Source organism: Prionailurus viverrinus, chromosome C2 (genome assembly GCF_022837055.1).
Source record: "Prionailurus viverrinus isolate Anna chromosome C2, UM_Priviv_1.0, whole genome shotgun sequence".
Classification (NCBI taxonomy): Eukaryota; Metazoa; Chordata; class Mammalia; order Carnivora; family Felidae; genus Prionailurus; species Prionailurus viverrinus.
Genome location: NC_062569.1, coordinates 1,324,775 through 1,337,572, shown reverse-complemented (window position 1 = coordinate 1,337,572; position 12,798 = coordinate 1,324,775). Strand labels below are relative to the sequence as shown.

The 12,798-nt window shown below is 50.8% G+C and overlaps 1 protein-coding gene across 6 annotated transcripts in view; it reads left to right on the top strand.

The window, feature by feature from the left end:
- Positions 1–6,600, top strand: part of SNRK (SNF related kinase) — a 59,947-nt gene extending 53,347 nt beyond the window's left edge. For all 6 annotated transcript variants that reach the window (XM_047875074.1, XM_047875073.1, XM_047875078.1 and 3 more), the window contains one exon: positions 2,628–6,600. In XM_047875074.1, coding sequence (XP_047731030.1) covers positions 2,628–3,819 — 1,192 coding nt within the window. In that variant the 3' untranslated portion in view covers positions 3,820–6,600. The remainder of the gene's footprint in view (positions 1–2,627) is intronic.
- The last annotated feature ends 6,198 nt before the right edge of the window (positions 6,601–12,798 follow it).

Below are 12,798 nucleotides of genomic sequence, written 5' to 3'. Positions count from 1 at the left end.
CTGATGGGAAAGAGCAGGGTCACCACACGTCAGGCCACCGAGTCTGGAGTCCCCCCAGCCTTGGAGAATGGAATGTTTGGATTCGAGCTATTTTTGGGGAAACAGATCAGAACTCGATCTAAACTTGGTCACATATGTTAACGAGTTAAGTTGGTTTTACTTTATTCTAAAAGTTAACAAAACTGACAGAGGCGATAGCGAAGTATCAGAACCTTCCCTCAGCTTTTCCTCTTATCCTCCTGGGGATGCTGGAGTGGAGCTGCTGCGAGGGCCTCGCCGCCTCCCGGGCCCAGGCAAGGTGGCAGGTCTGCTTCCTTGCCTTCTTTTTATCGTCACTGTGACTTTGCCAGAACCCTGGACCTGACTTGGTTCTGCTGCTGGACATGCCCTCAGGTCAGTGACCCAGAGTCAGTAAGTGGGCCTTTGAACCAGCAGTTCGCTCCCCGGGAGGGGCAGGGACCCCCGGCCACAGACAGCGCACCTTCTTCGTGTTCTGCCGGGGCGGGATGGAAGCGTGGTGCGGTCTGTGTGTTAGAAGAGGCCTCGCGGGGTCCTCTGAGGAGCTGACCCTAGCACGGGAGGGCTCGGGGCCGGCATCCTCTGAGAGACCTGGAAGTGAGGAGAACCACTGAGGCCAGACCGCAGAGGTCTGTCTGTGCAGCCACAGCCATCCGGAAGCTTCCTAGGTTGCCTCGGGGGCGGGAGTAACTGTGGAACCCAACCCACATGCCACTGTTCACAAGCCTGCATGACCTTGGGCAGGCTTCTTACTGTGTTCTCATTTCCCCGTCTGTGAAGAGGGAAGATGTGGCTCCCTTGTGGAGCCGTGGGGGCCAAGTGCACTAACCCCCGTCAGGCTCCCGGGACAGCGCTGGCTCTGGTGAGCACTGAGGCAGTGAACCGTGCCGTCCATGTGACTCCTTCCTAATTCTTGTTTAGCTGTCTCTCCTCTGTTTTGTTAAGCCAGATTTGCTCACAGTGTTGTGACAATAAAGGTGACTTAGTTTAGCACAACAGGAGCTCACATGCGTGCTCGGTTAACGTGAGCCGTTTAACAACTTGATTCACTCCTATAAAAGCGGTCGGTTCGGACGTGGCCAGTGGAGGCGCCACCCCAGCAGCAGCACCCAGCCGTCCTGTTCCTGGGCGCGGGTTCTGAGAACGGCGTTGGCTTTCTTTTCAGGAGGTGAGGCGTGAAGAGCCTCCGCCGCTTGGCGGGTCCCCGCGTCCTGGACTGCGCCGGCTGCCGCTCTGCTGGTCGGACACCGTGGGCCGCTGGCCTCCCAGCCCGGGGCTCCCCAGGGTGCCCCAGAGCCGCCGGCTTCACGTACTTGTGTGGCTGGGGGACGGGTGACTTGTCCAGAGGCACTTAGTGACCTCAAAGACCTTATCTGGCACTCGGCTGTCCTAAACTACCCAGCAGTGACTAGCCAACGGGCTGCTGAGAAAGGACCGTTGGTACTGAGCTGCAGAAGAGAGGTCTATCATAAATTCCGGGTGGTTTTTTTCCAACTATAGATTTAATTGATTATTTCTAGGAACATAATTGGTGTGAAACAAAAGTGTCATAGTGTGGAAGGGGCTACTTTAAATCTCTGGCATCTGCTATTACCCCGGACAGAGAGGACAAAACAGGCCAGAGACCTCATTTTCAAAAGTCTTTTTCTTTGGCTGCCAAGCAGTGTTCTTGTTCTTAGGTGACTCTAGATTGGGGAATAAAATTCAAGGTTCAGTAATTATGGATTTGGCGCCCATTTCGCTTGTGTGGACATCTAAAAACACGTGCATTTAGGGGTGCCTGGGTGACTCAGTGAGTTTAAGCGTCCAACTCTGGGTTTTGGCTCAGGTCATGATCTCACGGTTCTTGAGTTCGAGCCCTGCGTCTGCCTCTGTGCTGACCGCTCAGAGCCTGGAGCCTGCTTCGGATTCTGTGTCTCCCACTCCCTCCCCCCACCCCTGCTCGTTCACGCGCGCTCTCTCAAAAATAAACATTACAAGCAGTTTTTAAAAATACGTGCATTTATATTTAGCTTGGTGTGTTTTTTAATTGATGAAGAGATGCAGGCCAGTGTACGCTGACTTTCCTTTGCAGTACTCTCCTGTTTGATCTTGAGCTGTTCCCACTTTTACACCATCCTGTCCTATCTGGAAGACTGGGCATTTCAGGTGAATTGTATTTTATTTTTTCAGGTGAATTTTATTAGCAAAACATACACCTCAAAGGTCGTGCGCCAAGACCCAAAGGAACAAAATGTGTGGTGTTTGAGTTTTGCTTTGGTGACCTCCCTGTGCTGTTTAAAACTGCTTGCTTGTGGTGTAAGATGTGTGTGGGAAGACGGGGCTGGCTCTTGGCCCTCTTTCCCACCAGCTCTGATGTGTCCATTTGGCCAGTGAGACCCAGGCCGGACCCGTGGTTCAGAACCACGTTCGCCCTGCCGGCGCCCTTGCTGATCTTTAGAGGATGTCGAACGGGCTTGCAAGGCCGCTGGGGTGGTCTTTCCTTTTCTTGTCTCTTTTCTTTCTTTGTCAGTCTGTGGATTTTGCCCCGTAAGTATCGCGCGGCGTGGCGTGTCGGTAGAGTCTGCCTATTATTACATGGCTCTCTCTCCTTCCAATCTGTTACGCAGGCAGTCGTGGCCAACCAAGATCGACGTGCCCCAGGACCTGGAGGATGATCTCACGGCCACTCCTCTGTCCCACGGGACCGTCCCTCAGTCTCCTGCTCGGGCTGCCGACGGCGTCCTCAACGGCCACAGGAGCAAAGGCCTGTGTGACTCCGCCAAGAAAGACGACCTCCCCGAGTTGGCCGGACCGGCGCTCTCCACGGTGTCACCTGCGAGCTTGAAGCCCACGGCTGGCGGGCGCAAGTGCCTGTTCCGGGTGGAGGAGGACGAAGAGGAAGATGAGGAGGACAAGAAGCCCGTGTCCCTCTCCACGCAGGTGGTTCTGCGCCGGAAGCCCTCGGTCACCAACCGGCTGACGTCGAGGAAGAGCGCGCCCGTCCTCAACCAGATCTTTGAGGAAGGGGAGTCCGACGACGAGTTCGACATGGATGAGAACCTGCCTCCCAAGCTGAGCCGGCTGAAGATGAACATCGCCTCCCCGGGCACCGTGCACAAGCGCTACCACCGCAGGAAAAGCCAGGGCCGCGGCTCCAGCTGCAGCAGCTCGGAGACCAGCGACGACGACTCCGAGAGCCGCCGGCGGCTGGACAAAGACGGCGGCTTCACCTACTCCTGGCACCGGCGGGATAGCGGCGAGGGGCCCCCCGGGAGCGAGGGCGACGGCGGGGGCCAGGGCAAGCCGAGCGACGGCGGCGGCGGCGCGGACAAGGCCAGCCCGAGCGAGAGCGGCGCGGGCGGCGGCAGCCCCGCGGGCGGCTCGGGGGGCAAGCCCACGGGCACGTCGGGCAGCACGCGCCGCTGCGCCGGCCCCGGCCCCGGGGAGCTGGTCCAGAGCCTCAAACTCATGAGCCTCTGCCTGGGCTCGCAGCTGCACGGCGGCGCCAGGTACATTCTCGACGCGCAGGGCGGCTTGCCGTTCTCCAGCGTGAAGGTGCAGGAGAAGTCCACGTGGAAGATGTGCATCAGCTCGACGGGGGGCGCGGGGCCGGCCCCCGGCGCGGGCGGCGTCAAGTTTTTCTCCGACCACGTGGCCGACGGCGCCGCGGAGCTCGAACGGATAAAGAGCAAGAACCTGAAAAACAACGTGCTCCAGCTACCTCTGTGCGAAAAGACCATCTCTGTGAACATCCAGCGGAACCCTAAGGACGGGCTGCTGTGCGCCTCCAGCCAGGCCAGCTGCTGCCACGTCATCTGACCGCGGCCCCGCCGGCCCCTGGCCCCCGCCCCCCGCCGCCCGCCGCCCGCCCAGAGCGGTGCGGCCCGGCCCGGCCCGGCCCGGCCCGGTCCGGCCCGGCCCGGCCCGGCCCGGCCCGCCCCGCCCCTCCGGCCGCTCTCCGCGCTTCCTCCCTTCGAGGGGGCGTTCGGAGCAGTTATTTATTACCTTCGCGTTTGTTCGCCTGCCGACGTGACAATGCATGGTCTTTGTGCATGCTGCTAGACACTGCTTTTCTTTTCCAGCCGAAAAGTCTCTTGTGTCATTTTTACATTTATAATTTTAATGTGGATGATCAGGATTAAATTAAAATGTATATTTGGGACCTAAGATACACGGAGCACTTAGAAATTGGATGTCCTGCACTTAATCTACGGAGAAAAAATGCTTCTGTGTCCTTGTGAGAAACGTAAATTCCCGTCCTGACCTTCTGCGAGAACGGAAACTCCGTGCCCTGAGGCACACGCCGTGCTGTCCGAGACCGAACCAAAGCAATAACGTTGTGTTGCCGCCGGGCCTGGAGCCTGCGAGCGAGCGAGCCAGCGAGCAAGCGCGTGCGAGCCCCGCCTCCCGAGGCCCGTGAGGGGCGGAGTACAGCGAGCGTCTGCACTGAGAACCTTAAAACCATGATTTCAATACACCCACACCTGTTTGTCTTAAGCTCTAGTGTGAAAACAAGGTTGGGCTCGTAAAATTTAACTGAAAAAGATTTTCTTGTTTTGTACTAGGTGAGATAAAGTACTTAGATTTATAAGGCAGCTTCCCCCGTAGTGGTAAATTACAAGCAGACAATCTTATTTTGTAACGTGATGAAGTGAACTGATGGTGTCTTAACTCTACCTATAGAGTGTACGTCTGTCCAACAGAACAAAAAGATGCTCGGTGTAAATTCCTTCCCGTAGGGCACATCCTAGGGTTTCCTTGAAAACCTTGTAGATAGAAGAAACTGTAGGGCCTGATATGGAAGCAAAGGTGCACACAGAGGGTGGCAACGTCAAAAGCCTATAAATTAAAAAAAAAATTACTGGGATGTGATCTTTCGCAGTTTGGTAATTCGGTGGTCTCTTCTGTTTTTTCCATTCGTCTATGTTCTCTGGCTGTCCAGTAAGCTACGAGAATTGGCTGATCAAAAAATACACCTATAAAAGAGTGAAATTCACACGTACAGCAGACAAAACGCACAAAGCCTGCTTTGTGTTTTGTTGTTGTTTTGGTTTTCTTCTTTTTTTCTTTTTCTTTTCTGGAGGTGTTTTCCACTTTGCCTTCCTGCCAAAACAATAATCGAAGAACTCTTGCTTTAAACTGTTCCTGTACAAAGGCGACTTTTGACCAGATAATCCTCTTTCGTGGCGTCTTGTCTCGTAAGACGCACTATACCGCAGATGGCTAACTTTGAGAGAGGCCGGATGCCGCCTCTGCAAGCTGTGCCCCGGGGGGGGTCTTCAAAGCGGTGCTTATCCACACCGGGGGTGGGTGGGATGCGGCCGGGCCGGGGGTGGGGGGCCTTCCCACTCCCAGCAGCTTCCCTTCGTGTCTCTGAAGTGACCGTCGCTTTGTCCGCAGAGGGGGCAGAGCACCCAAGGACTGCATTCCATGGCTCTCGGCTCCTCCAAGTACACGCTGACTGTGCTACTCACGATGCGTATAGTTTAGTCCGCACTGGGGAATTTCACAGTATACTTACTAAACTAAGTAAAGGTGATACTTAAAATACTTCTTTTACTTTCTAGACCTAGGCTAGATATGTTTTAAGCTACAGCTCTAGTTCATTGTGATATTTATAACTGAAAGCTACCAGAAAAGATGTGTGGGTGAAGCCATAGAACATATTTGCTTGAAATTCTGAGCAGGGATCTTATAAAGGGCCAGAAATAAGATGTGTGGTTCACATAGACAGTGAGCGTAACATCTGTATTAAACGTAGGAGAGAAGTTTCTAAAGGGCATTGGCAATAAACTCTTTGTTGCAGCTGTTTTCCAAGTAATGTAAATACTTCTTCCTGTGATTATGTATAGCCTTGGAATGGCACCTTTTAACTAACCCACGTGTGTTTGGTCTCCGATGGTTTTTTATATTCCGACGTATATGTGGTGCTCACTCTAGGAGCGGCAGTGTTGACCGTTCATGCTGCACAGCTGTATCATAGAGCCTTATTAGTCGCGTGTGCTTGGTTGGCCCTCTGGGTGTACAGAGGTCAGTCTGAGTGGCGTCTTACTCACCTGTTCGTAAGTGAATGACTGTGCATGTGTTGTATGTCATAGTATGTCGTCACATAAAAGGGAGGGAGCAGATAACCGTTACATGAAGATAATATGGGACCAAACTCTTTACTAGCTCTAAACAGTTTCTTGTACCCCTTAACCTGTCTTCAGAAGTTGCATAGAGTTATAGTAGTGTGTAAATTAAATATTGTGGAAAAACAATTAGTCTTGTATTTTTCTGTACGTGTGTGTACATATATTATATATATATACACATATATATATATATATAAAATTATGTACTTCTGGCAATTCTATCTGTATTTAAAGATGTGACAATCTCGACACCGATCTTAAGAATAGCCGTGAGACTGAATCGAAGTAAGGGTCTCCCTACCAAGTAAGAACCGATGTGTGTTAAGAGGGTACAGAATCATCAGCTGATTTGGTCGGTTGCTTCCACTGCTGGTGGATTTTCCTCATTGTGTAAACATTGACAGGTATGTGACAGATGGGAAGAAACAATCCAAATAATAAAGTGGCATATTGGTGTTCAGCAATATAAGCCGAGTCCGTGTTTCTGTGTCTTCTCGCGAGTGCAGCTGTGTCGAGACCCAGCCTGCGTGGTGTGCGCCTGTGCTGCCAGAGGTGACTGGAAAAAATCGAACTGTGACTGTTCTTGCTTGAAACTCCTGACCGCAAGTCTCAGGTGGCCCCAGGACTGCCTATCAGCTATGCTTTGCTCCCCGGGTCCATCGCTTTCCTCACCTGGCTGGGCCACCGGGCTCCCTGGCGGTGGGCTGAACCGAAGCGACGGAAGGGAAGGGCCGCAGGCGCCCGCTGCGCCCCCCACCTTCACCTGTGCCGCGTGCCCCGCCCTTCCTCCCGGCGGTGGGATCCCAAGGTCAGTTCCTTCGCTCACACCTTGAGCCTGTCCACGTGTAAGTGAGGCAGCCGTGGGGCTGCTGGCCGTTCTCTCCTTTCTCTTGCACCATCGATCTTCGCTTCTCTGCTAGATCATCCCTAACAGCAAACAAAACAAACTGGACTTTGTTCCCCGGTCTTAAAAAGATGTCTTTGTTCTCTCTCTTCCCTCTCTGGACCCTTCCAGTCAGGCTCTCGCTGCTGTCGTCCCACGGTAACTGCTTTGCTCAAGGTCAGCAGTGACCTCCAGGTGCTAAAACCTGGAGTGGTCGTTTTTTAAAAACGGCTTTGAGATGCACCGCTCGTACGATTCAGGGGGTTCCGTGTAGATGTTGCGCAAGCGTTACCACGAACCCCAAAAGAAATCTGTACGCGTTTGCGCCTCTTCCCTTCCCGTCGGCCCCCCGCCATAGCCTTAGGCCCTGGCGGCCACAACCCCAGTGGTCAGCTTCAAGCCCACGGTAGCGTGTGAGGAGTTGGGCAGCCTTCCTTGTGAACCCCCTGCTGTTCTGGGGCCCACTTTCAACTCACGGCTTCCCATCCCCCCGCTGCTAGTTCTCCCAAACTCTGAACTTGGGAGTACTGCAAGTTCATTCCTGGAGCCTTCTCTGCGCTCAGTCTCTCCGCCATCCCATTCAGTTTACGGGCTGGTAGAACCCAAGATACATTCAGCCCACATCCCAGGAACACCAGACTCCAACAACCTCTTGGACTCAGCCACACGGACGTGTCTGATGAGCCCCTTAGTTCGTGTTCGAAACTTACAACCTTCCCCTCAAAGTCCTTCCCCTCCTAACTTTTCCCGTCTCGTAAGTGGCCGCTCTCAACCTTTTTGTACAAGAATCTTGGTATCACCCTTCCCTTTTTAAAATTTTTTTTCTTTTTTTAGCGAGAGGGAGAGTGCGTGAGCCGGGGGGGGGGGGGGGTAGTGGCAGAGGGAAGAGGGAGAGAGAGAGACCATCGCAAGCAGGCTCCGCACTGAGTGTGCTTGGTCCCCATGAGCCCGGGATCACGACCTGAGCTGAAATCGAGTCAGACACTCAGATGACTGAGCACCTAGGTACCCCCCAACAGAAAATCTTTTTTTTTTTTTAATTTTTTTTTTTTTTTTCAACGTTTATTTATTTTTGGGACAGAGAGAGACAGAGCATGAACGGGGGAGGGGCAGAGAGAGAGAGGGAGACACAGAATCGGAAACAGGCTCCAGGCTCCGAGCCATCAGCCCAGAGCCCGACGCGGGGCTCGAACTCGCGGACTGCGAGATCGTGACCTGGCTGAAGTCGGACGCTTAACCGACTGCGCCACCCAGGCGCCCCGAAAATCTTATGCACCATTGAAAAATTGACCCCTTCTTGGGGCGCCTGGGTGGCTCTGTCGGTTAAACGTTGACTTCGGCTCAGGTCATCATCTCCTGATCGGTGAGTTTGAGCCCCACATCGGGCTTTGTGCTGACAGCTCAGAGCCTGGAGCCTGCTTTGGATTCTGTCTCTCTCTCTCTCAAAAATAACTAACACGTTAAAAAAAAAAAAAGACCATAAAAAACCACACACACACACAAATTCACCCTTTCTTACTGCCTTCACTACAAACACTCTAGCCCATGACACCATCCTCTTCACACAACTCACACGCACTCGAGTGCACGACTGTAAATTCCTCCTGGGGCACCTTGCCGCTTCTGCCCTTGCCTTTCTCTTGTCTGTTCTCCATTCGGCAGTGCAAGTGATCCTTTTACTGTTTCGTTTTGGTTTTGTTTTCTTTCTTTGTTTTTTGAATATAATTTATTGTCAAGCTAGCTGACATACTAACACGCAGCGTATACAGTGTGCTCTTGGTTTCGGCAGGGGCTTCCCACGATTCATCGCTTCCACACAACACTCAGTGCTCATCCCAGCAAGTGTCCTCCTCAGTGCCCCTCCCCCAGCTTCCCCTCCCCCTACTCCCCACCCCCAGCAACCCTCAGTTTGTTCTCTGTATTTAAGAGTCTCTTATGGTTTGCCTCCCTCCCTGCTTGAAACTATTTTTCCTCTTCCCCTCCCCCATGGCTTCTGTTAAGTTCCTCAAATTCCACACATGAGTGAAAACATGATACCTGTCTTTCTCTGACTTACTTCACTTAGCAGAATACCCTCCTGTTTCATCCACACTGTTGTAAGTGGCCAGATTTCATTCTTTCTCACTGCCACGTAGTACTCCATTGTGTATATAAACCACAATTTCTTTCTCCATTCATCAGTAGATGGACATTTAGGCTCTTTCCATAATTTGGCTATTGTTGAAAGTGCTGCCATAAACATTGGGGTACAAGTGCCCCTGTGCGTCAGCATCCTGTCTCCCTTGGGTCAATTCCTAGCAGTGCTATGGCTTGGTCATAGGATAGATCTGTTTTTAATTTTTTGAGGAACCTCCACACCGTTTTCCAGAGTGGCTGCACCAATTCGCATCCCCACCGACAGTGCAAGAGGGTTCCCGTTTCTCCACATCCTCGCCAGCCTCTAGAGTCTCCTGATATGTTCATTTCAGCCACTCTGACTGGCGTGAGGTGGTATCTCAGTGTGGTTTTGATTTGTTATTTCCCTGATGAGGAGTGACATTGAGCCTCTTCACGTGCCTGTTGGCCATCTGGATGTCTTCTTTGGAGAAATGTCTATTCGTGTCTTCTGCCCATTTCTTCACTGGATTATTTGTTTTTTGGGTGTTGAGTTTGCTAAGTTCTGGTTACTAACCCTTTATCTGGTATGTCATCTGCAAATATCTTCCCCCATTCTGCCGGTTGCCTTTAAGTTTTGTTGACTGTTTGCTTTGCAGAAGCTTTTTATCTTGACGAGGTCCCAATAGTTCATTTTTGCTTTTAATTCCCTTGCCTTTGGAGACATGTCGAGTAAGAAGTTGCTGTGGTGAGATCAAAGAGGTTATTGCCCGTTTCCTCCCGTAAGGTTTTGATGGTTTCCTGTCTCACATGGAGGTCTTTCATCCATTTTGAGTTTATTTTTGTGTCTGGTGTAAGAAAGTGGTCCAGGTTCATTCTTCTGCATGTCGTTGTCCAGTTTTCCCAGCACCATGTGCTACAGAGAGTGTCTTTTTCCGTTGGATGCTCTTTCCTGCTTTGTCAAAGATTAGTTGGCCATAATTTGTGGGTCTACTTCTGGGTTCTCTGTTCTATTCCATTGGTCTCTGTGTCTGTTTTTGTGCCAGTACCATGCTGTCTTGCTGATTACAGCTTTGTAGTAGAGGCTAAAGTCCGGGATTGTGATGCCTCCCGCTTTGGTTTTCTTTTTCACCATTATTTTGGCTCTTCGGAGTCTCTTGTGTGAGTGACCCTTTTAAAAGCTAAATCATGTTATGTTTTGACAGGTATTTAACTTCCAAATATTTAGAGATTTTCCACATAAGTTTCTGTTACTAATTTCTAGTGCAGTTCTGTTTTGGCCAGAAGTTATGCTTTGTATAATTTAAATGTTTTTAAGCTTACCAAAACTCTTCTTATGGTTCAGCTAAGCGGACGTCCTTGGCGAATGTTTTTGTGAGTGCCGGCAAAGTACGGGTCTCGGCAAAGTGTTCTTTGGGTGTCAGTTAAGTTGCTTACCAGTGTCGATTTGAGACTTCTGCACGCTTACTTTTTGCCTCGTATCACTTTGGAGGAAGGACTATTGAAATCCGTAATTGCGGATTTGCTGGTTCTCCTTTTCGTTCTGTCAGGTTTATTTAGTTCGAGCTGAAGCTTTGTCGTCAGGCACACGCACATTTAAGACTGTTCAACCCTCCTGACAAATTGATCTTTTTCATCATTATGAAATGTTCCTCTTTATCGCCGGTAAATTATTCTTCGTCATGAAATCTCCTTGGTGTGATATAGCCACTCAGCTTTCTTTGATTTGTAGGACTGTACCTTTTTCCATCTTTTTACTTTGCATCTTTTTACTTTTAACCTTTGTCTTTATATTTAAGGTAGAGTTATTTTGTTTTTGGATTTTTTTTCACAGATAGCAAGCATATAGTGGGGTCTTTTTATGCAATCTGCGAATCTTTCCCTTTCATTTGGAGTGTTTTAGGTCAATTGCATTTAGCATAATTGTCAACCTGGTTGTTTAAATCTGCCATCTTTCTGGTTTTCTGTTTGTCTGTTTCTTGTTTCTTTTCCACTCTTTTACTCTCTTCTTTTTGTTTAACTGAGCTTCTTTATTGGCTTCTTGGCTGTGCCTCTTTAATTTTTTAGTGGTTGCTATAGGGACATATATACATATACATGTATGTACATATGTGTGTGTGTGTACACACACACACACACACACACACACACATCCATGTATAAAACCACAATCGAGGGGCGCCTGGGTGGCTCGGTTGGTTGATCCAACTCTTGTCAGCTCAGGTCACGATCCCAGGGGTGTGGGACTGAGTCCCATGTCGGGCTCCACACCGAATGTGGAACCTGCTTAAGATTCTCTTTCTGTCCCTCTGCTCCTTTCCCCTGCTGGCACACATCATCTCGCCCTCCCTCTCTCCCTCTCTCTCTCAGAACAAAAACAAAACCCCACAATCTACCTCACGTAGAACGTAAGAACCTTACAACCGTATACTTCCACTTTCCTCTCCCTATTCATTGTGCTGTTGTTGGCGTACGTTTTATTTTTACGTAGGCATAAATATTTTTGTTTTAAATTGTTTTCTTTCTAAGAGATGAAACCGAGGGGGAACGTCTCTTCTTTTGCCAGCACCTGTATCTTTATCACTCCACATGCGGGTATTTTCCTTCTGTCTTTAGAACTTGAAATTTTCTTACAGTGCAGGTCTGCTGACAGTATATTCTGTCAGCTTCTACTTGTCTAAAAAAGTGCTTTTAATTCGTGAAGGACATTTCCATCGGGTACAGAATTCTCGGTTGATAGTGTTTTATTACAATCCTGGACACATTTCACACCGTTGAGTGCTGGATTGTTTTATTCACGTAAGAAGTGTTGGTTTTCATTTGGGCATACAGTTACTCGGAATCAGGAAGATCCCTTGGGGGTCTTGCTTTTAAAGCGTGTTAGGACAGACCGAGCGCCACTTTGACCCACCACTGAGACGTACCTCCTAAGCCCTCCACTGAAGGACACATCAGACTTCAGGTTGCCCTTTTGCCTTTCTGCCCCCACAGCCGCCCCCCTGGGATCTGGGGAGGGATAGATGAGGAGCGGAAGTGGGATGTAGCCCTCCTTGAGCCAACAGGACTCCCAGTATGCTGTATTTGTGAGGACCCCTGACTCCAGAACAGAGTATTGGCGGACACCCCACTCGAAGCAGAGTGTTACAGGTTGAGAAGTTAGGAAGCGAAAAAAAGCTGAGTCTTGGTCCTTGCGAGTTCATAGTCCCCTTAGGGATGACATGACGATTTCGATTAGTACCAGAGGAAGACCAGCGATGGTGACGTGTGGCAGGGCACCGCTGGGAGGGTCCTGAGAGTTCCAAGGAGGGTGAGTCCGGGGAGGGAATCGGAGCCGAATGCCAGGGTCAGAGAACTGAACAGCTGGGCGGATGGGGATCACCAGGAGCCCGGAGTGGACTTTGCTGAGGGACTGTCTACCTTGCCTCTTGGCTCATTCCTCCTTTCCCTAGGATGTGGATTTCTGGACTGGAATACCGGAGGCACTGGAGGCCGGGGGCCACTGCTGGAAGGGGCGGTGCCTCGTGGCAGGCCGGCATGAAGGTGGAGACTGTGTGAGGCCCGTCACCCACCCCTGGCCCCGGCTCAGAAGGGCCCCCCTCCATTTAGTCAACGCTCTGCTCTTACTTTGTTGTCCTGAACTTCTCAATACCTTTCGAGCAAGGACACCGCATTTTCATCTTGCGCTGG